This window comes from Rutidosis leptorrhynchoides, chromosome 3, assembly GCF_046630445.1.
Source record: "Rutidosis leptorrhynchoides isolate AG116_Rl617_1_P2 chromosome 3, CSIRO_AGI_Rlap_v1, whole genome shotgun sequence".
NCBI classification, from domain to species: Eukaryota; Viridiplantae; Streptophyta; class Magnoliopsida; order Asterales; family Asteraceae; genus Rutidosis; species Rutidosis leptorrhynchoides.
The window spans coordinates 38,822,380-38,847,552 of record NC_092335.1 but is presented as its reverse complement, the minus strand read 5'-3'; the positions used below and the strand labels follow the sequence as shown (position 1 = coordinate 38,847,552).

The window sequence follows — 25,173 nt, the reverse complement described above, 5'->3', positions numbered from 1 at the left end:
CTGCCTATCATCCACAAACTGATGGGCAGAGCGAAAGGACGATACAAACGCTTGAAGACATGCTACGAGCATGTGTTATTGATTTCGGAAACAGTTGGGATCGACATCTACCGTTAGCAGAATTTTCCTACAACAACAGCTACCATTCAAGCATTGAGATGGCACCGTTTGAAGCACTTTATGGTAGAAAGTGCAGGTCTCCGATTTGTTGGAGTGAAGTGGGGGATAGACAGATTACGGGTCCGGAGATTATACAAGAAACTACCGAGAAGATCATCCAAATTCAACAACGGTTGAAAACCGCCCAAAGTCGACAAAAGAGCTACGCTGACATTAAAAGAAAAGATATAGAATTTGAAATTGGAGAGATGGTCATGCTTAAAGTTGCACCTTGGAAAGGCGTTGTTCGATTTGGTAAACGAGGGAAATTAAATCCAAGGTATATTGGACCATTCAAGATTATTGATCGTGTCGGACCAGTAGCTTACCGACTTGAGTTACCTCAACAACTCGCGGCTGTACATAACACTTTCCAAGTCTCGAATTTGAAGAAATGTTTTGCTAAAGAAGATCTCACTATTCCGTTAGATGAAATTCAAATCAACGAAAAACTTCAATTCATCGAAGAACCCGTCGAAATAATGGATCGTGAGGTTAAAAGACTTAAGCAAAACAAGATACCAATTGTTAAGGTTCGATGGAATGCTCGTAGAGGACCCGAGTTCACCTGGGAGCGTGAATATCAGATGAAGAAGAAATACCCGCATCTATTTTCAGAAGATTCGTCAACACCTTCAACAGCTTAAAATTTCGGGACGAAATTTATTTAACGGGTAGGTACTGTAGTGACCCGAACTTTTCCATGTTTATATATATTAATTGAGATTGATATTTACATGATTAAATGTTTCCAACATGTTAAGCAATCAAACTTGTTAAGACTTGATTAATTGAAATATGTTTCATATAGACAATTGACCACCCAAGTTGACCGGTGATTCACGAACGTTAAAACTTGTAAAAACTATATGATGACATATATATGGATATATATATAGTTAACATGATACTATGATAAGTAAACATATCATTAAGTATATTAACAATGAACTACATATGTAAAAACAAGACTACTAACTTAATGATTTTTAAACGAGACATATATGTAACGATTATCGTTGTAAAGACATTTAATGTATATATATCATATTAAGAGATATTCATACATGATAATATCATGATAATATAATAATTTAAAATCTCATTTGATATTATAAACATTGGGTTAACAACATTTAACAAGATCGTTAACCTAAAGGTTTCAAAACAACACTTACATGTAACGACTAACGATGACTTAACGACTCAGTTAAAATGTATATACATGTAGTGTTTTAATATGTATTTATACACTTTTGAAAGACTTCAATACACTTATCAAAATACTTCTACTTAACAAAAATGCTTACAATTACATCCTCGTTCAGTTTCATCAACAATTCTACTCGTATGCACCCGTATTCGTACTCGTACAATACACAGCTTTTAGATGTATGTACTATTGGTATATACACTCCAATGATCAGCTCTTAGCAGCCCATGTGAGTCACCTAACACATGTGGGAACCATCATTTGGCAACTAGCATGAAATATCTCATAAAATTACAAAAATATGAGTAATCATTCATGACTTATTTACATGAAAACAAAATTACATATCCTTTATATCTAATCCATACACCAACGACCAAAAACACCTACAAACACTTTCATTATTCAATTTTCTTCATCTAATTGATCTCTCTCAAGTTCTATCTTCAAGTTCTAAGTGTTCTTCATAAATTCCAAAAGTTCTAGTTTCATAAAATCAAGAATACTTTCAAGTTTGCTAGCTCACTTCCAATCTTGTAAGGTGATCATCCAACCTCAAGAAATCTTTGTTTCTTACAGTAGGTTATCATTCTAATACAAGGTAATAATCATATTCAAACTTTGGTTCAATTTCTATAACTATAACAATCTTATTTCAAGTGATGATCTTACTTGAACTTGTTTTCGTGTCATGATTCTGCTTCAAGAACTTCGAGCCATCCAAGGATCCGTTGAAGCTAAATCAATTTTTCTCTTTTCCAGTAGGTTTATCCAAGGAACTTAAGGTAGTAATGATGTTCATAACATCATTCGATTCATACATATAAAGCTATCTTATTCGAAGGTTTAAACTTGTAATCACTAGAACATAGTTTAGTTAATTCTAAACTTGTTCACAAACAAAAGTTAATCCTTCTAACTTGACTTTTAAAATCAACTAAACACATGTTCTATATCTATATGATATGCTAACTTAATGATTTAAAACCTGGAAACACGAAAAACACCGTAAAACCGGATTTACGCCGTCGTAGTAACACCGCGGGCTGTTTTGGGTTAGTTAATTAAAAACTATGATAAACTTTGATTTAAAAGTTGTTATTCTGAGAAAATGATTTTTATTATGAACATGAAACTATATCCAAAAATTATGGTTAAACTCAAAGTGAAAGTATGTTTTCTAAAATGGTCATCTAGACGTCGTTCTTTCGACTGAAATGACTACCTTTACAAAAACGACTTGTAACTTATTTTTCCGACTATAAACCTATACTTTTTCTGTTTAGATTCATAAAATAGAGTTCAATATGAAACCATAGCAATTTGATTCACTCAAAACGGATTTAAAATGAAGAAGTTATGGGTAAAACAAGATTGGATAATTTTTCTCATTTTAGCTACGTGAAAATTGGTAACAAATCTATTCCAACCATAACTTAATCAACTTGTATTGTATATTATGTAATCTTGAGATACCATAGACACGTATACAATGTTTCGACCTATCATGTCGACACATCTATATATATTTCGGAACAACCATAGACACTCTATATGTGAATGTTGGAGTTAGCTATACAGGGTTGAGGTTGATTCCAAAATATATATAGTTTGAGTTGTGATCAATACTGAGATACGTATACAATGGGTCGTGGATTGATTCAAGATAATATTTATCAATTTATTTCTGTACATCTAACTGTGGACAACTAGTTGTAGGTTACTAACGAGGACAGCTGACTTAATAAACTTAAAACATCAAAATATATTAAAAGTGTTGTAAATATATTTTGAACATACTTTGATATATATGTATATATTGTTATAGGTTCGTGAATCAACCAGTGGCCAAGTCTTACTTCCCGACGAAGTAAAAAATCTGTGAAAGTGAGTTATAGTCCCACTTTTAAAATCTAATATTTTTGGGATGAGAATACATGCAGGTTTTATAAATGATTTACAAAATAGACACAAGTACGTGAAACTACATTCTATGGTTGAATTATCGAAATCGAATATGCCCCTTTTTATTAAGTCTGGTAATCTAAGAATTAGGGAACAGACACCCTAATTGACGCGAATCCTAAAGATAGATCTATTGGGCCTAACAAACCCTATCCAAAGTACCGGATGCTTTAGTACTTCGAAATTTATATCATATCCGAAGGGTGTCCCGGAATGATGGGGATATTCTTATATATGCATCTTGTTAATGTCGGTTACCAGGTGTTCACCATATGAATGATTTTTATCTCTATGTATGGGATGTGTATTGAAATATGAAATCTTGTGGTCTATTATTATGATTTGATATATATAGGTTAAACCTATAACTCACCAACATTTTTGTTGACGTTTTAAGCATGTTTATTCTCAGGTGATTATTAAGAGCTTCCACTGTCGCATACCTAAATAAGGACGAGATTTGGAGTCCATGCTTGTATGATATTGTGTAAAAACTGCATTCAAGAAACTTATTTTGTTGTAACATATTTGTATTGTAAACCATTATGTAATGGTCGTGTGTAAACAGGATATTTTAGATTATCATTATTTGATAATCTACGTAAAGCTTTTTAAACCTTTATTGATGAAATAAAGGTTATGGTTTGTTTTAAAATGAATGCAGTCTTTGAAAAACGTCTCATATAGAGGTCAAAACCTCGCAACGAAATCAATTAATATGGAACGTTTTTAATCAATAAGAACGGGACATTTCAATCAACACATCATTGGCATGATCATCATTCAAGTCTTTAGGCTAGTTGAATTAATTGATTACAAATAGGAGGTCTTAGATGACAAGAACATCACTTGCGTCGTGTAATCCCGTTTGAGTGTTTGCACAAGACTACTCTTGGTAAAACAATTAATTAGTTATCATACGTAGTCAATCAATCCAGTCTTAATCCTAAAACAACAATCAACATTCGAGGTTAAAAAGTCTAGACGAGCATATTTGTTTAATTTGATATTAAAACTATCTTTTCATTTTTTATAAATCTAAAATACCAAAAATATTGTCCTTTAAACTTATTCCTTTATTGATTTGTCCATCGTTAAACGGCAACCCAATATCTTGTATTTGTTTGGTTTCATTTTATCTAGTTAAAACTCAATTTAGTTTATACAATCTTAACTTGCACATATAACTGTCCTTGGAACGATACACGGATTTTACCATTATCTATACTACTACACGATCGGGTACACTGCCCGTTAGTGTGTGTAATCTTTAAAGCCGGTATTTTCCATACAATAATTTATATACCACGTTTCACACATCACATCCTTTCCCGGATCTAGATACGGCTCGCTCAATGTTACTAATGGAGGAAATGACCTTAAATCGGGAACAACGAAACGCAACTGCAACACCATTAAACTCGTCCAACCCGACGGCCCTTGTGGCTCAAACATCTGCACCATCACCTCCTGCTCACACTCAGCCTTGTCGCAATTTTTCAAATGGTTACTGTCAGTTTGAAAATCGGTGCTGGTTTGCTCACGATGTAAACACCAGACGCAACACAGGCGCCAATCGCTCACAAAACTCTCGGTCCAATAGTGTGAGTCAAGCCCAATTGCTTCAACTCATCGCAACCCAACAGAATCAGCTCGCTGCCCAGTCTCTTGGCAGCTTACAAGGTCCATTATCTCATTATCAGGTTCCGTATTATTCATATGGCCCACCAGGCCCACCTTCACGCCCGACAGCCCAAGCAGGCCTTTTGCCAACACCACCAGGTTTTCACATGACTCAACAAACTGCTTTTGGGCCACCTTCTATTGGGCCAATTCCTGGTCAGCAGGCCCTTATTTCTGGACAGCCTACTTCTATTGGGTCAGGACAGCCCAGTACTTATGGATCTTTCACGGTTGACCCACGCACTCAAACTCAAGAAATCGTTTTACCCAATGCGTTCAGTTCAATGACTCTTCAGGACTACGGGGCTGCCGGATGGCACATGAATACTGGTGCGTCATCTCACCTTACCTCCTGTATTAATAATCTTAGTACTATTTTTAATAATTGCAAATATTCATCTGTTGCTGTTGGAAATGGGAACACAATTCCTGTAACCAACATCGGTCATAGCTTGTTACCTACCTTACACTGACCCTTACACCTAAACAATGTCCTTGTAACTCCTAATATAATTAAAAACCTTATATCTGTTCGACAATTTACACGAGATAATATTGTTTCTGTTGAGTTTGACCCTTTTGGTTTTTCTGTGAAGGATTACCTGGCGCGTCGTCTCCTTCTCCGATGTGATAGCACAGGGGACCTCTATCCGCTCACGTCACCCACCACTTCCTCTCCTTAGCAAGCACTTATCACTAGTCCCGTTACATGGCATCAACGTCTTGAATATCCTGGACATGATGTCTTTCGCAGATTACTTTCCAATAAAAATATTATTCGTAATAAGACGTCGACACCTTTATTTTGTCATGCATGTCAACTTGGCAAACATGTTCGACTACCTTTTTCCATTTCTAGTACTAATGTTAATGCTGCTTTTGATATAATTCATTCTGATTTATGGACTTCTCCTGTTGCTAGTCTTAGTGGTTTAAAGTATTATATTATATTCCTTGATCATTATTCACATTATGTATGGGTTTTTCCACTTAGAAATAAATCTGATGCACTTAATACTTTTATAAACTTTCTTGCTTTTGTAAGAACTCAATTTAATCAAGAAATCAAAGCCTTCCAATGTGACAATGGTGGGGAATTCGATAACAACGCGTTTCACCAACTCCTTCAAACCAATGGCATTCAGTTCCGCTTCTCTTGCCCCTACACTTCCCAACAAAATGGGAAATCAGAACGTATGCTTCATACAATCAACAACCTCATCCGCACACTACTCTTTCAAGCTCATCTACCTCCTACATACTGGGTGGAAGCCCTCCATATGGCCGCCTATCTCCTTAACATTTTACCCTCGTCCGCCATTAACCACGACATCCCACACACTCGCCTATACAACCAAAACCCTGATTACACCACTCTTCGTGTCTTTGGCTGCCTATGCTACCCTCACCTACCAACCACTAACAAACTCACCCCACGATCCACCCCTTGCATCTTCTTAGGGTACCCCTCTAACCATCGCGGATATCGTTGTCTAGACCTCACCACCAACACCATTATTCTCTCCCGCCATGTCACTTTTGACGAGACAACCTTTCCCTTTGGCTCTATGACACCCACTCAGCCACCATCTTATGAGTTTCTCGATCCTCCACCAAGTCTATTCTCCAGAACCTATCCTTTCAATCCGACATCTTTGGAGACACGGCCTCCTCCTTCTGAGGCTACCGATACCACTCCTACACTGGAGACACAGCCTCCTCCAAAAGAGGCTACCGCTACCATACCCTCTTCTACCACGGAGCCACAGCCTCCTCCCGCCGAGGCTACATCTTCCTCTACTTCCACTCATCCCATGATCACCCGCGCACGCCTAGGTACTACCAAACCTGTGCAACGCCTCAATCTCCACACTTCTATCATCTCTCCTATCCCTCGCAATTACTCTGACGCCCTCGCTGACCATAACTTGAAACAAGCTATGACTGATGAATATCTTGCTTTAATTAACAACAGTACTTGGACTCGTGTGCCCCGCCCATCGGACACGAACATAGTTCGCTCCATGTGGCTGTTCAAGCACAAGTTTAATGCAGATGGTAGTTTGAGTAGGTACAAGGCTCGACTTGTTGCTAACGGTCGTAGCCAGCAGGTCGGCATTGATTGTGATGAGACTTTTAGCCCGGTTGTCAAACCGGCATCCATACACACTGTCCTCAGTTTGGCGGTTTCTCGACATTGGCCAGTTCATCAGCTAGATGTCAAGAACGCCTTCCTCCACGGACAGCTTTCAGAGACTGTTTATATGCACCAGCCACCAGGATTTCGGGATCCCAAATACCCGGATCATGTCTGCTTATTGCAGAAGTCTTTATATGGCCTTAAGCAGGCACCTCGCGCATGGTTTCAGCGCTTTGCTGGCTATGCCCAGCGTATTGGATTTCACCAGAGCCGTTGTGACACATCTCTTTTCATTTATCGACAGGGACTCAACACAGCTTACCTTCTTTTATATGTTGATGACATTATTTTGACTGCTTCCTCTCGAGTCTTACTCCAGCAGATTATTTCTTCCTTACATAAGGAATTTGCGATGACTGATTTGGGTCCCTTGAACTATTTTCTTGCGATTCATGCCACACGTACTCCATCTGGCATGTGTCTCTCCTAGAAGCAATATGCTACCGAGATTATTGAGCGAGCTGCTATGACTTCATGTCGCCCCTGCAGGACCCCGGTTGAACCGGGTGCCAAACTTACTAGCCACGGACCTCCAGTCAAGGATCCGACTCTGTATCGGAGCCTTGCAGGCACTTTACAATATCTCACCTTCACTCGTCCTGATATATCATATTCCGTTCAGCAGCTATGCCTCTACATGCATGATCCTCGGGAACAACACATGCACGCTCTCAGGCGGGTCATACGTTACATACAGGGCACCACCGATTGTGGGTTACAGCTATACTCGTCATCTACCACCTCCTTGGTTGCCTACTCTGATGCTGATTGGGCCGGATGCCCAACTACCAGATGATCGACTTCTGATTACTGTGTTTTCCTAGGTAACAACCTTCTATCCTGGTCGTCCAAGCGGCAACCCACCCCATCTCGTTCCAGTGCCAAAGCAGAATATCGTGGGGTTGCCAACGCTGTTGCTGAAACTTGTTGGATTCGTAATCTTCTTCGTGAGTTACATTGCCCCCTAACTATAGCTACTTTGGTGTATTGTGATAACGTCAGCTCTGTTTACCTTGCTAGTAACCCGGTTCAACACCAGCGGACGAAACACATTGAGATTGATATACACTTTGTGATCTAGTTGCTCAGGGTCAAGTACGGGTCCTTCATGTGCCTTCCAGATTTCAGTTTGCAGACATCTTCACCAAAGGTCTGCCATATGCCTTATTTGACGACTTCAAATCCAGTTTGAGCGTCCGGAGTCCTACCGCTCCAACTGCGGGGGGCCGTTAGACTATATTTATTCTAGTCCATTATCTTTTGTATTGGGCTCAGCCCACATAGCTAGTAGGGTTTAATAACTAGTGTATTTATATCTCATGCTGGATGTAATACGGAGTCATGAAATAATATGCATAATGTATCGTTCAACATCGGGGAGTGGATTAAGGTGAATTAGTTAACATCCACCTGAACCACTATAAATCCTTGTGTTTATGTTCTTTACATTACTTTATTCATCATTTTGAACATACATACCACACACATCAAGTTTGAGTTGAATTGGTTGATCATAGTTAATCCAATTTAGTGATCAATCGAAAAAGTGTTAAAAACGTATTAAGTAACTATTCACCCCATCTAGTTACTTACAATCACAATTCTACCGCCTCTCGAAAAAACTCACATCGAATTCATGGGCATCACGTGTAAAAAATCCCTCAAGTAAATTAATTATCGAGTAAATTAATTATGTATCACATGGTCTCCGAGAGCAAGAGAATCACATATTTTAATATGTGTGCTTGAACATCACATTTTGATTTATGGAACAAAGTGGTAAAAGGCGTAGTAGGGCTTACAACCAAAAATCAGTCTAGAGAATTGACGTAGCTTGTTAGCAACATGCTCCGTAATTTACATTCACATCTATGTTTAATTCGCTCTTTTTATGAAGTCTTTTTAAGTCATTCTTGTTATAATTCAGTAGGCTTATAACTACCTTTAATGGTTATAAGAACAAAGAGAGAAAAAGAGAGAAGAAGGAGAGAAGAAATATTGATATTGATATTTCAAGAGAAATGGTACGCCTTAAATGGTTACCATACATGTCTATTTATAGTATAAAATATTACTATGCAAGAAATATAATAATAATAAAATTAACATCCAATCTAGATATTTTATAACACAATCTAGATATTTTATAACACTCCCCCTTGGATGACAATTTTATTAGAGAATAACTAGTACTGCCTCGTTAAAAACCTTGCTAAAGAAAACCCATTGGGATAAAACTTTAGCTAAGGGAAAAAGAGTGCAGTATAGAGTTGACTCCCCCTCAAGTAGGCAACGCCTGAGTTGTTACATCTTCTGAACATGCCTCATGCCAATATTATGAACGTGTGTTCTGAAAATAGCAGTTGGCAGTGCTTTGGTATAAAGATCAGCAGAGTTGTTGATTGAACGTATCTCATTTTAATCTGGTTGTCTTTTACGAGATCTTGAGTATATGAGAAGAATCTGAGGTTTTCATCTGAAACTGTATCATCTAAATCTTTTATGTACAAGTTTAGCCCCTGTGATTTGTCTACAGTCTCCTTCATGGTTTGCTCAAACCCTTGTTTCAATTCCTATTCCCTTGTAGTCTTTTCTGAGCCTTACCAATATACCATTCTTTTCCATCAAACTTATGACCATTAAGACCGTCTATGGCTTTGGCGCCTCGTCAGTATTTATATTTTGTTCAGTCACTTTTGATAATCTTCTTTCATTTGTATTATGCAAGCTGCATTATCTTCATATATAGTTGTTGGTGAAGATAGTTGTTAGTCTTTTATAGCGTTCTAGTCCACAAGAATCAATAATGATTTGTGTCATTGATCTCAACCAAACACATTTTCGAGTAGTTTCATATAATGCAATCACTTCGTTATGATTTGATGATGTTGCAACAAGTGTTTGTTTTAAGAACGCCATGATTTTGTGGTACCTCCATTTAGGAATACATATCGAGTTTGAGATTTATCTTTATGAGGATTTGATGAATGACCTGTATATACATAATCAACCAAATCTTGTTTTGAAACGTTAGAATAAAATAATTTTAAATCAGCAGTTTTTCAAGGGTATCAAAATATGTGTTTGATCCCGCTCCATTGTCATTTGAGCTGAATCTTGCCAACAAATTAACTGCAAGAGAAATGTCAGGTCTTGTACAATCTATAAGATACATAAGAACCTCAATTGCACTAAAATATGGAACTTCCGATCTGTTAAGATTTTCATGATCTTCGCAGGGATGAAATAGATCAGTGTCAATATTGAGTGATCTAACAACAATGAGTGTCTTTAAAAAAAATGTTTTAAAATCTTTTCGGTATAAGTTGTTTGATGTACAAGTAAATCATTAGGCATATGCTCAATTTGCAATCCAAGGTAATACTTGGTTTTTTCAAGATCTTTCATTTCAAAATAATTCTTTAGAAGTTGAATGATTTCATAGATCTCTTTATTTGTTCATATGATGTTAAGAACATTGACATAAACAACTATGATCTCATATCCGAACATTGTTTTTATAAAACATACGTGCAAAATAAGTTTATATTTATACCCTTTTTTTATCAAGTAGTCATCTAATCGGTTATACCACATACGTCCCGTTTGTATAAACCCATTTAGAAATCTTTGTGATTTAATGGAATATATTCCCTTGGGTTTTACATTAGATGCTTATGATACCTTAACTCTTTAGGTATATTCATATATATCATTATTAAGTGATCCATACAGATAAGTAGTAACAACATTCATGAGATGCATTTAAATAACTACCAGGTTGATTAAGTATCTAATAAGTAATTGTATCCATTACAGGAGGATAAGTTTTCCTCATAATTCATTTATGGTCTTTGTGAGAAATATTGAGTTACAAGTCTAGTTTTCCTTGTAACTTCATTTGCACATTTCTTTTCGGATAAAAATTCATTTGTATCCCATACGTTTCACATCTTTAAAAGTGATAACGATTGATCCGAAAACTTTTCTTTTATCGAGCGATTCTAATTCAGCTCGTATTGTTCCTTTCCATTGAGCTCAATCATGTCCATTTTGTATATTCAATGACAGATTTTAGTTCCAGATCATCATCTTTATTCATGATGTCATTGTAACATTATATGAAAATATCTCATAGAGATTTTAATTTCATTTCGGTTCCATAATATTGCATAATTTATCGCAATTTTAGTATTTACATTTATCAATATCCTCTGCAGAAGGAATATTGATTTGTGGTTCTTCTTGAACACTTTCTTTTACCTCATTATCAGCTGATTTTCTTTTTCGAGGATTTTTATCTTCGGAACCAATTGATCTTCCACGTTTGATGCGTGGCAAAGACTCAACAGTGACATTATTTCCAGCTTTTGGAATTTCAGTTCGAGCTGAAGCATTTATCGCTGGTATATATGATTTAGTCACCTTTTTTTTTATATCTGTAAATGCATAAAGTAATTAATTTGCAAGTTCTTGCATATGCATTATTTTTTGAACTTTCGTTTCACATTCTTTTGTGCGAGTTCAATATACCTTAATTGATGTTCACATCATGAAGCATCATTTTATTATTTTTTTTACTTCACCCCCCTAATCTAGGGAACAATGTTTTATTAAAATGACAATCAGCAAAACGTGCTGTAAAAACATCACCCGTCATGGGTTCAGTATATCTTATGATTGAAGATGTTTTATATCCAAAATATATTACCATCTTTCTTTGAAAAAACATTTTATTGTGTTGTGGTGATACAATTGGAACATACACTGCACAACCAATGTTCTACGGTGGAAAATATTTGGCTCTTAGCCAAAATCAAGTAGTAAGTGAAAATATTTATGACTTCCACATGGTATAATGCGAATTAATGTCGCAGCATGTAAATTTACATGTCCACATATAAATATTGATAGTTTTGTACTCATTATCAATTGTCTAGTTATTAGCTGCAAGCGTTTATCTATTGATTTAGCTAAACCAATTTTGTGTATGCACATGAGCAACTGGATGTTCAACAACAATCCCTGTAGATATATAATGATCATTAAATGCTTGAGATGTTAACTCACCAGCATTATCAAGTCTCATCCTTTTAATGGTGTAATCAGAATAATGTGTTCTCAATTTAATAATTTGTGCAAGAAACTTTGCAAATGCCATATTACGGCTTGATAACATACAAATATGAGACCATCCGCTAGATGCGTCTATTAGAACCATGAAATATCAAAATGGTTCACATGATGGATGAATTGGTTCATATATCTTACCTTGAATTCTTTCAAGAAATATTTGTGATTCTTTTTCACAATATACTTTTCATTAATCACCATATGTGTTTTCCATTAATCACCATATGTGTTTTTTTTTTTTTTTTTTAAATCACCATATGTGTTTTTTCATCATATATCCTTTTCACCATATACGCTTTTAATCATATGCGCTGTGTTTTTCACCATATGCGCTTTTAATCATATGCGCTGTGTTTTTCACCATATGCGCTTTTAATCATATGCGCTTTTCATCATATGCGATGTGCTTTTCATCATATTCGCTTTTTATCATATGCGCTGCGCTTTTCATCATATGCGCTTTTCATCATATGCGTTTTTCATCATATGCGCTTTTATAATATGCGCTTTTTATGTGAATAGTAAATTAATTAATTTCGTTTTACTATTCATATGAATTAATTTCGATTTACTATTTTGTTAATTGAGTAATATATATACATCATATATACTTGTGACTCCGAAGGCTCAAATGAATTTGACCATATAGTTATATGTTGTACCTTGCACATTAATTTTCAGTAGAAGCTTTAGATGCATATTTTTTCTTCTTGATGAACTATTTGTTTCATATCTAGCTTAGGCAATTATTGTGAACATTTGGTCCCTATAAGAGCATTTATCTTTTAGACTTTTAGTTGATTCGTACTTGTCACAATTAGGGATAGCACCCGCGGGTCGTGGATGCGGATCCATTGGATTCATCACCCGTACCCGTGGATTTTTTTTTTTAAATCAAATAACTGGAAATTTGGATTTTTTTTTTTTTTTTTTTTAAGAGACATCCAATTGAACCCTTGTTCGTTGAAACAATTTGACTATATTTTTACTCCCCATTATTAAACGGGCCATTTTGATGCACACTCTTAAAAAAATAATTTGTTTTTTAAGTTTTATTATTCAACCTCCTTTTTTCAACGGTCACGTTTTTAACAAAACATTTGACAAGTTTGGAAAAAAGTTTTTTATTGATTATCATCAAAAGTTTTCTATTGTCACTCTACTGGATGGAATTGTGGCATACAACCAAAATTGCAACCCAACACTACATAAGAACAAAAATGTTGTTTTTAATTAACATATGTATATGTGTTAAACTCGGAATAATAATAACTTATTTTAGAAAATTAACATAAGACATGTTGAAACATTTTTGTCACATTTAGCTCATCAAGTCTAATACTTATCATTGATAGATTTTATCACGTCTAGGAGATGTTTACTTTTTTCTTGTATTAAGTCCTACTTTCATTTACCTTTGTTTGGAAAAAAAGTTTTTTTTTTACTTTGCTTTCCCCCTTTCTGTAAAACTCATTTAAACACTTTCTTTGTTTTTTTTTTAAAAAAAACTTCCTTTTTTTTACGTTACCCGTAAATTATAAATATATAAAAAAAAACTTTTTGTTTAAATTTTTTTTCTAGTTTTTAAAAGGCCACTTGACCAATTTTTTAATTCTTTCACAACACCTGATATCGTGATCGTGACCTTTCACCAAAGCAAGAGATATTCTTGATAAACTAAACACGGACTCGTGTTTGAAATTGTCGGCCACAAAAAAATTCATTTGATAAAAGTATATATTTTTTTTTTAGTTATAGAAGGAGAACACTTCATTTTCAATACTTCATTTTTGACAAAAAACTATTCCATTTTACCATCCCTTTTTTTTTTCTTACTTTAACTTTTAAGATATACTTTTAATAAAAATACAAACTACTTTTTCTTATTTTAACTTTTAAGATTTATTTTTAATAAAAATACAAACTACTTTTTGTATTTTAACTTTTAAGATTTACTTTTAATAAAAGTACAAACTACTTTTTCTTATTTTAACTTTTAAGATTTACTTTTAATAAAAATACAAACTACCTTTTTTTTTATTTTAACTTTTAAGATTATAAATTTAAGAATAAACATTAGTATGCATGAAATAAATAATGATTAATTGCATAAGTAATCATAAATGTTAGATAACATATAAAGACCCCGTCGTATTCGTATTGATCGGAATTAATCTCGACCCATGGTACCGTGTTGTCAAATGACGTGTTGCGTACATAAAGTACCGTGTTGTCAAATGACGTGTTGCGTACAATCATGAGGTCTTATTAACATAAATATAAATGTTAGTGAAGTTAATAAGAGTTAGATTACAGAAAATATAATTCAGGTGGTATAACCGACCATATATAACTTAAATAACATAAATATAAATGTTAGTGAAGTTAGTAAAAGTTAGATTACAGAAATATAATTCAGGTGGTATAACCGACCATATATAACTTAAATAACATAAATTTAAATGTTAGTGAAGTTAGTAAAAGTTAGATTACAGAAATATAATTCAGGTGGTATAACCGACCATATATAACTTAAATAACATAAATATAAATGTTAGTAGTCCAAAATTTGATATATTCGAGTCTGAAAATTATTAATAATTTCATACCTTGATTAGTGATTCGTGATCGTTTAAGATATCTTTTAATTACACTAAGCTTTTCGTGCTGATAACGTGTTATAATTCAGTAGGCTTATAACTACCTTTAATGGTTATAAGAACAAAGAGAGAAAAAAAGAGAAGAAGGAGAGAAGAAATATTGATATTGATATTTCAAGAGAAATGGTACGCCTTAAATGGTTACCATACATGTCTATTTATAGTATAAAATATTACTATGCAAGAAATATAATAATAATAAAATTAACATCCAATCTAGATATTTTATAACACAATCTAGATATTTTATAACAATTCTCTATTAATCATTTTTAACTGAACATCATTTTTTGACATCACCCTCACATCAATATCAACTGTCATTTATTTTAATAGTGTCTATTTTAATTTTTCTCATCTCCAACTTTAAATTATTTTAATACAATAGATAATTAAATAACATTATATATATATATATATATATATATATATATATATATATATATATATATATATTATTTTATTATTCTTGTTATTACCCACATGGCCACATACAAATACAAATACATACATCCCCATCTTAGCATGTGGTCTAACTTTAGCAGTGGTCCCACCACTACAACGTATATACATACTACGTACAAGATAAACGTTTACAATGCACATGGAAATAAAATGAATTTAGCATGTGGTCCACACTTACAACTTACAACTACAATCAGAATGAATGATGTCATGAAAACATTCATATTAAAATAATATTTTTCTATTTTTATTAAATATTCATGTTCATTTAATTTGAAATCATCTACTCCGTATCTATTTTATTTATATCCGTTTTCATGTATCTACTAGTTGAAGGACCGTGAATTCACGGGTTTTTTTTAAGAAAAACATATAAAAATATTAATCATGGAGTTATTATGCATAAGATTTGATGTTACAACAATGAAGCTAACAAAGTGTGAGAACAAATGTCCACAAATCTGATCAAGGAGCTCCATCATTTCTTCGTACAACATCTGCACATGAGACACATCATTCTCCAAGTCAGTTACAATTAAAGAAAGGCAAACAATGCTCAAGTCTTTAAATCATATCAAGGTCTTGTATGATATCTATAAAACTAACTGAATAGAATTAGACATTAGACATACCAGTATAAGAGACTAAAAAAATACACTATGTTGCAATTTCAGTAAGAGTAAACAAAATTTAATAAAAATCCGGCATGTAACTAACCACAATAGCTTGGACAATTACAGAATATAATACACAGTATACTGCTTGAAAGGTTTCATTCAAATTGAACCCACTGCAGACCCATCACTCCATTTATGTAAATGAAATGAAACCTGTAACCCCATGTTGCAGCATTTATCAGTTCAAGAAATATATAACGGACTATTGACACTTGAATGCTCTTTCCTCGGCATTATTTTGCTCCATAACCCATGTCATGTTTGTTTTCTTCTAACAAAATCAAACGCCAAATATACATTTCAAAATAGTAAGCAACACAATCAAAAGTTCATCACAAAAAGGTAAAAGAGTAAAATTGTGACATAACATTGTACCTCATGATCCCGGTATTTGCTTCCGATTCACTTTAAATATAGCATCTGTCATAGCTATCTGAAGAAGGGTAGATGGTATTATACACTGAGAATGGCTTCAACCTGCCACATTTTAATAGAAAAATGCATTCATGTCCTTATGGATAATGAGGTAGCTTTTAAGATCAATTCATCTTAACAGTTGAAGAAGTTCAAGATAACACTATTGAATCACGCACTTGTTAAGACAAATATATATGGTCAACTATTATAGTTAAACGAATTTCACTCACAATTGACCCACTTGAAGATAATTGGGTTAAATTTGGCACCTTCAGTTAATACTACAAATGGGTCAAAGCAGCTCAATGTTTGTTAATGGTCAGTGGGTAGATGTTCTTCTCCGTCAAAGACTTAGATGGTCCATTTCAGGATGCTACACTCATCGGACCTCTCTGAAATAACAAAACACTTAAAATCTTATTAGCACAACTTAATTAAAGCTAATATAAGTAAACCACAGTCAAAAGTCAATGAAATTACATTCTTCAGATAAGCTAAACAAAGTCTAGTAAAACATATTACTTTGTAGTTCAAATGGGTGAGAGTACATTAATCATTTAAAGATGTAAATCACATGAATTCATACTACAACACTAATCTATCAAGTAACTTGACCACATTTGAACTAATATATAAAAATGCAACTGGGCCAATTTAAAGTAAACAATACGAAGTTGATTAATTGAGGCCATTTAGCAATTCAAATGAAATCACCCTCAGAATCTTCAAAAGGTTGTTTATATGTCACAGTTACCTTAATGTGTTTTATAATATCACTAACAACAACAGTATATAACAAATCAATAGACAAAAAACAAACATATCGTTCCATAACGATTGCATAACAACAGTCACTATTTTTGGAATATCAAATTTGATTAGCAAATCAATAGACAAAAAACAAACATATGTTGTTATTTTTGGAATAACAACATACATCAACACATCTGCAATTCAACGATATTTAAATAAACCATCAAATGTTTTGAAAAAAAAAAAAAGAAACATTTATAAGTTCACTAACCACTTCCTTTCCTAAACATTTTGATACTTAAGCCCTGTTTGGCTCATGGAATTCAATGGGATTCCGGCAGAATTGGAATGGAATCTAGACATGCATCGTGTCTAGATTCCATTCCAATTCCGCAGGAATCCCATTGGATTCCGTGAGCCAAACGGGGCCTTAGTTTCCTAAATCCATCACCTGCACATATACAATACTACTTGTCATAGCCCAGACTTGAAACCAAATCAAGTATATCCATGTAAGAAATTTGTATATAAACTACATAATTACTATATCAAAGTCAAAGTTACACCTTTTAAAACCAGTGCATCATATAAGATGATGAATTAGTTTACATTAGAACTTATATATAAAATCACATTTCATAAACTTTAGAGTCTTTTAAAGTTTTCAATTAAAAAATGATGGGCAAACATTTCATTTCTACGTTCAATACGCATTAATAACTCGACAAACACATTGAAATAGACATTTACTCGTAACATAGAACATAATAGTCTCACTAACCTAAAGAACCTACTCAATGTAGGTCATGTTGTTAGCGTACCAGTTCACATTCACTTATTAAGATCATCTCTTCTTGGCAATATTATAATAAATAAGGATACAAATTTTACAAAATGCAAAAATGTGACCATACCACAAGTCCTATCCTTGAGTAATCAGCCAGATCTTTTAGTCATTCATTAGTAATCACGTGAATAAGTAAAGATCATATGAACCATTCATTAGAATAATGAAATAGATAGTAGTAAATGGCATACCAAGTTGTGACTATTCGTCCTCAATGGGCAAGGTCATCTATTACTTGAGCATTTCATCAAACACCTTGTCTTCATGTCTAGTTCATGAAAAAATATACAAATATTTAGAAATCTACAACCAAAATTCGCAATGACTGTATCCATTTTACTAACCACTAAATTTAGAATACATTCCGGTAACTAAATAAAGAAAAAAATAGAAACAATAACCATAAGTAGGATGATAAGTATATTGATTTGCCTCGGAATACCTAATAGACAATATAATAACATCAGCAACAATTTCTCTATCATATCTTCTTTCTGAATTTGACTTGATTATATCTTAGAAAAAAGTCCTAGCAGCCAATAACTTGCCTCTGTAAAAAAAATAATAATAATACATAATGGAGAAATAATGGAGTAACACATCATGGAGTAAAACATAAACCCTAAATTATTTGAAGAAAAGAAACCCTAACCTGAAAGGATGAAGAAGAAGGTGCTGAGGATTCGTCTTGAATAGAGATAGGGATTAAAGAGGCGGCTGCCATTTTAGGGTTTGAAGTTGTTTCGTTCATCAGCAGCAGCGATGATGAACGTCGTCGGTGGTAGCAGCAGCGGTGAAGGCGGTAGAAGCATGGACTGCAGGTAGGAGATGAAGAAGAAGATGGGTACCTTCTACAAATTAAGTTTCTGAGAAAGAATTAGAGTGAAGAGACGTGCTTTTGATGAGAAAGAAGATTATTAAAGATAATCAATTAACAAAAGAGGCGTGCTTTGATAATTGTGCATAGTCAAAATTTTAAATTTTAAAATTTAAAATTTAATAAAAAAATTTAGATATTTTTTTAATAACTGATCTACTTTTTCCTTTACTAATTACTACTCATTATATTTAATTATAAATAAATAAATCTAAATTATGACAACACTACATGAGCTCTCATTTTTTCTAATTTTTTTTTTTTTATTTTTTTTAAGTTTGGAAAAAACTTATTAATGACATCATTGTTATAATCTAATATAAGATTAGAATAGATATTCATATAAATTTCTTTTCTTTAATTTCTTTTCTTTTGTACTCCGTACAATCGTAAGTAGTGTTATCAATCCTTTATACAACTTAAATTCAAATTTTTATTAATTTGTACAACTAAAAGTCAATAGATGATTTCTCTATTCCTATCTAATAAAAAAGGAAATTGATTTTCCACCATCGAATCTATGCATTATCAAGGTATACTGTTTTTTTACGGCTGTTAGGATTATCCAGGGGACTTAACTACCCACGTGTTCATCTCTTACACAGTTATACTCGCTCTCAACTGCGTGCTCAGTAGAAAACCTGCACCAATCTCATACGGGGCATGTAATGGCAAGGATAAAATTGTGGGTTAATATGTAGCCAACGGGGGTCGAACTTCTTACCTCCCCTAAAGGAGGCAAGCCACCAACTGCTGAACCACATCACAACTTCTATCATGTTATACTGTATAACTAAATAATGCATATTTTTGGTGGATGAAATAAATTTCGATGGTGAATATATCATTACCCAATAAAAACTACTTATACGATGTCATTAAAAAACATTTTTCAAGCTTAGAAAAAAAATTCAAAAAAAAAAAAAAATTCTAAAACATCCATGATGATGTCATTATTTTAATTATTTATATTTAATAAAAATTAAAACATATTAAACAAATATACAATATTGAAAGCATTATGTACAACCTTATAGTAAACACTTCCATGACCATATGTACAATATTTGAAAAAATTATTTTTACACCCTTATAATAGAGCACTCTCATTACCATATGTATAAGGGTGATGATATATTCACCACTACTTTTACCACATCCATCATAGATTATGCATTAACATGTTGTACAATACAATATATTAATGTACAATTATGGTGAACGTATTAAAACTATGGTAGATACATCAATACCCTATGTACAATATTTGAAACATTGTATATAACCTTATAATAAAACACTTTAATGACCATATGTACAATCTTTGTTTTAAAATCTTTTACAAAACACTTCATTGACACATGTACAAAAATTGAAGTATATTGTACAATCTTCATGTAATAATTATATTTTAATTTTTAAAAATTTCAAGAGCCATTTGTTAACAATATAAATATTCAATTCTTAAACAAACTTAATTATTTATTATTATTATTATTATCATTATTATTATTATTACTATTATTCTAATTCAAATATAGGTTTTCTTTATAGATTAACTACGTTGCATATGTATTGCTAAATACATGTCTCAATAAAAATAATAAAAAAAAAGTTGTAATGTAAGCGTTTATGACAAGAAAATAGTAATTATGATGAAAAATTGGAAGATGGTGGTTGTGACGCCCCGTACAAAATTAACGTGTACGGATCATCAACAACAGAATCATCACAAGGTCAAACACTATATGTTGTTTTAAAATAAGTTTGCATTCATAAGAAAGGGTGACGTCATAACCAACATCAAAAGTTTTACAAACGATAGTAGGCTTCTACGAATAGAAGCAATTAACATAAGTACGAGACCCAAAGGTCATTACAAATTCATTGTTCAAAAGTAACATAGTTTGTGAATGCAAGGTAAACGTTTCATGCAGAGACATCTCTAACAAAAGCAGCGGGAGTCTACACAGCAAGACTACTAGCGGAAGCATCAAACCTCTAAGCACCTGAGAAAACATGCTTAAAAACGTCAACACGAATGTTGGTGAGCTATAGTTTAAATATAACAGTAATGTAAGGTAGGCCACACGATTTCAGTGTTTCAAAACAATATGAAAAGTATATGCTCAACCGTGGGCACTTGGTAACTAACTTAACGTAATATCACCCCCTAAAAGTACACTTGGCGAGTGCGTAAGTTTACGAAGTATTAAACACCCGTTAAATGCTAGCGCAACTAGCCCGAGTGGGGATGTCAAACCCTATGGATTCGTGTTCACCGGTTCAAAAACCAATGACTAAACGTTACCGAGCTAAGGGGAAAGTTTATGCCGTTATATAACCCACACATATATAAAGTTTAAGTACTCGTGCCTAGTATGTAAAACGTAAAAAGCGCATGTATTCTCAGTTCTCAAATTTGTTAAAGTAAAAAGGGATGCTATAACTCACAGTGACGAGTAGTAAAGTCGGTACGAGATAAGTAAGCAAGTAGTTGGTCCGAAAGGTCCTCAACCTAAGTCAAAAGTTACTAAGTCAGTAAATCGTTCCCAGAGGTTTAAAAGTATGTAAATTAGGTCTTAAGTATCATCATCATTCAACAACATAAGTAAAAAGTAAAGTGAGTTTTCAATCAAGAATAGAGATCGAAATAAAGGCTGACTTCGTTCAGCTGCTACGACCTCTATACAAATTGAAAAGATGCATAGTCAGTGGCTATGGCTCCGTATGTGAGTCCCCTAGTTGCTGACCAATTTCCAGAACCAAACTCGTCTTAGTTTGACCGGGGAGACGGTTTAAGTGCGAGTAGGTCAGAAATTTCAGCACAATGTTACAAAGGTGTAGTGACTTTCGGAAGGCTATAAATCCTAAACCGTAAATCGGATTAAGACGAGTCTTAAACGAAAAGTCATCTACTCGAACCGAAAAATCTGGAAATCAACTTTTCCAGTAGCTCAGGTGACTGATCAGACCTCAAAAACAGTAAGCAAATTGCTCCGGTGGGTTCTTGGTGCTTGATGTTCATCACGGTTCTCATCCTTGATGCTTGTAGCTTCAAGTGTACAACTCGTTGATGTGTTTGCATCACCTTAACCAAGTTTTGACCATCATGACACTAGTGTATGTCTAAGATAAATAGCACAACTCATTTAAGGGTTGTAAGAAGGTTGATGAACCAAAGTTACATCAAGATCTTAGATCCTACACATACATGAGTTCTAATAGTAATATTAAGCTATAAACTTGAATGTAAACTAAATAAATAAGATCTTAAGTTGTAGAACTTAGATCTTAGTTAGATCGTGAAGATCCTAGAATAAAAATTCTAGATCTAGTGTTCTTAAGTTAAACCCTAAGTTATAGAACTTGGATCTTCACTTTAATAAAACCGTAAGTTATGAAACTTAGATTTTAAATCTTGTAGAATGTATATAAGCTTATAAGCTTTTGTTTTAGACAAAATTGGAAGACCATAAGCAATTGAAACTTAGATCCAACATAAGTGTATAAAGTTATAACTAGAAAGTTTAACTTCCATGTTCTTGAACTTACAAAGTTTAAACTTTAGTTTCAAGAAAAATGAGATCAAGTTTAACTAGTAATACTTGACCAAAATTATACAATCATGAATTTAGAAAAAGATAAAAAAAAAATAATAAAAAAAATTAAAGTTACAAGTAACAAGTTCATGTTTGTTTCATACTTAAGGAGATTCAAGTCAAAGCTTGGATCTTAAGAAAATAAACCTTAAGTTTCTAAAACATGAACACAAGTAAGATCTTAAAGCTTATGAACTTTAGATCTTTATAATATTTCAAGTGTAGAACCATAAGCTAACAAGCTTAGATCCTTGTTCTTGATTCCTCATCAAACAAAGGATGGAAGAAGAAAGATTACATGAAGATACAAACTAGAAAGTTTGATCTTTAACAACAAACAACAATCAAGTATGATGATGATGCTTACTAGTCGATTTTTAAAGGAAGGAAGAAGAAAGAAAAATAAAGTTTTTACTTACAATTTAGAGAGAAAAGTTTGGAGTAAAAGTGGTGTAACTAAGATGTGTGTGAAATGGGGTTTCAAACTAGCATATATGTAACAAAAAAAAATGGATCTCACTCCCCCCATGCCCAAACCGTCGGCCTTAGGCCTCCAAAAGGGGTTAGTCAAGTTTCATCTTTCATGTGTGGGAGGGTGGTGTTTGCTAGGAAAGTGTATAAGTCAAATACATGGGAAAGAGGTGCATGCATGCTTGAGACATCTTTGTCTCCAACACTTAACTAATTAATCTTGTTTATCCTTAATAAATCACTAGCATAATAATGGGCTCACTAGTTAGTCCATTAAGTAATGTAGGGTGGGCCTTGATAGTCCAAGTCCACTAATATAAGCCCATGTATAAGTATGCAACAAATTAGTAAAAATCCCAAGTAATTAACTACTTACATTCGTTAATTAGGAATAATTAATAATAATTAATTATGAACATAAATAATATTCAAAATATTATTCGTGAAAAGCACGTGTCGAAAAGACGAGTCGGGACAATGGAAAGTCGTTTACGGTGACAAGGAAAATGTATAAGAATACATTTATTAAAACGCAAGTATTAATAATAAATATTAATAATATAATTCGAAAAATCTAGGGTCGTTACATTACCCACCTGTTAAAGAAAATTTCGTCCCGAAATTTTAATCTGAGGTAGATGGAGGAGTTGGGAAAAGGTGAGGATACTTCTGCATCATTTGATCCTCTCGTTCCCAGGTAAACTCAGGTCCTCGTTTGGCATTCCATCGGACTCGGACGATCGTAATCTTGTTGCGTTTCAAAGTTTTGACCTTACGGTCCATAATTTCGACAGGTTCTTCCACGAAGTGGAGTTTGTCATCAATCGTAAGTTCCTCCAGTGGTATGACAAGTTCTGGTTCAGCAAGACATTTCTTCAAATTTGATACGTGGAAGGTAGGATGAACTGAGCTCAATTGAGTCGGAAGATCCAAACGGTAAGCAACGGGTCCAACACGCTTCAAGATTTTGAAAGGACCAATGTATCGCGGGTTGAGCTTCCCACGTTTTTCAAAACGAATCACCCCTTTCCAAGGTGCGACCTTCAACATTACACGGTCACCCACGTTGAATTCGAAGTCTTTACGTTTAAGGTCGGCATAACTCTTTTGGCGATCATGGGCCGTCTTGAGTCTCGCTTGAATTTAGACAATCTTTTCGGTTGTTTCATGGACTAACTCGGGTCCGGTGATTTGATTTTCGCCTACTTCGGCCCAACAAATAGGAGAACGACATTTGGGGCCATACAATGCCTCGAAAGGTGCGGCGTTAATACTCGAATGATAACTGTTGTTGTAAGAGAATTCGGCTAGCGGCAAATGCTTTCCCAAGCCTTTCTGAAATCAATGACACAAGCACGCAACATGTCCTCCAAGGTCTGAATCGTGCGTTTGCTTTGTCCGTTGGTCTGTGGGTGATACGCAGTACTCATGTCGAGACGAGTCCCTAAGGCTTCTTGCAAAGAACGCCAAAATCTGGAAGCAAAACGGGTATCGCGATCTGAGATGATCGATAAGGGCACACCATGATGAGTTACAACCTCTTTTATGTATAGTTGAGCGAGTCTCTCCATCGTATCCATTTCCATCATGGCAAAGAAGTGTGCAGATTTGGTAAGACGGTCAACGATAACCCAGATGGTATCTTATCCGCCCACCGTCTTTGGTAGTTTCGTAATGAAGTCCATTGTTATCCTTTCCCACTTCCATTGAAGGATTTTCGGTTGCTGAAGTAACCCAGAGGGCCTCTGATGTTTGGCCTTAACTTTCGAGCAAGTCAAACACTTCCCAACATAAGTTGCAACATCCTTCTTAAGATTTGGCCACCAATACTGTTCCTTGAGATCGTGGTACATTTTACCGGCTCCTGAATGAATCGAATATCTTGACTTGTGGGCTTCGCTTAGAATGACGCTTTGCAAATCCCCATATCTAGGCACCCAAATTCTTCCAGCGAAGTATCGGAGTCCAGTCTCCTTAACCTCGAATCGAGAGACGAGAATGTTCAAGTGTTCATGAGAAATATTCTCCTCTTTGAGAGCCTCATCTTGGGC

At 34.1% G+C, this 25,173-nt stretch overlaps 1 protein-coding gene and 1 long non-coding RNA gene across 4 annotated transcripts; one reads left to right on the top strand and one right to left on the bottom strand.

Moving 5' to 3' along the window:
* The first annotated feature begins 7,686 nt into the window (after positions 1-7,686).
* Positions 7,687-8,016, top strand: LOC139899878 (uncharacterized mitochondrial protein AtMg00810-like). The gene has a single exon (XM_071882706.1). The coding sequence runs from the start codon at positions 7,687-7,689 to the stop codon at positions 8,014-8,016; it is 330 nt and encodes a 109-aa protein (XP_071738807.1).
* A 7,739-nt stretch (positions 8,017-15,755) lies between these two features.
* LOC139895967 (uncharacterized) lies at positions 15,756-19,068 on the bottom strand. 3 transcript variants are annotated; one of them, XR_011776087.1, is made up of 6 exons: positions 18,825-19,068; positions 18,615-18,722; positions 18,364-18,440; positions 16,803-16,964; positions 16,531-16,632; positions 15,756-16,426 (listed from the first exon to the last, which is right to left on the bottom strand). It is a non-coding gene; the product is annotated as an uncharacterized lncRNA (long non-coding RNA). The 3 variants fall into 3 exon arrangements; XR_011776086.1 differs by lacking the exon at positions 16,803-16,964 and having other exon boundaries at positions 15,756-15,975; positions 16,196-16,426; XR_011776085.1 differs by lacking the exon at positions 16,803-16,964.
* Positions 19,069-25,173: the final 6,105 nt, after the last annotated feature.

What these genes read in the sequence shown, in the direction of transcription:
- LOC139899878 (XM_071882706.1), top strand. Translation starts at nt 7,687, where the DNA reads ATGACTTCATGTCGCCCCTGCAGGACCCCGGTTGAACCGGGTGCCAAA.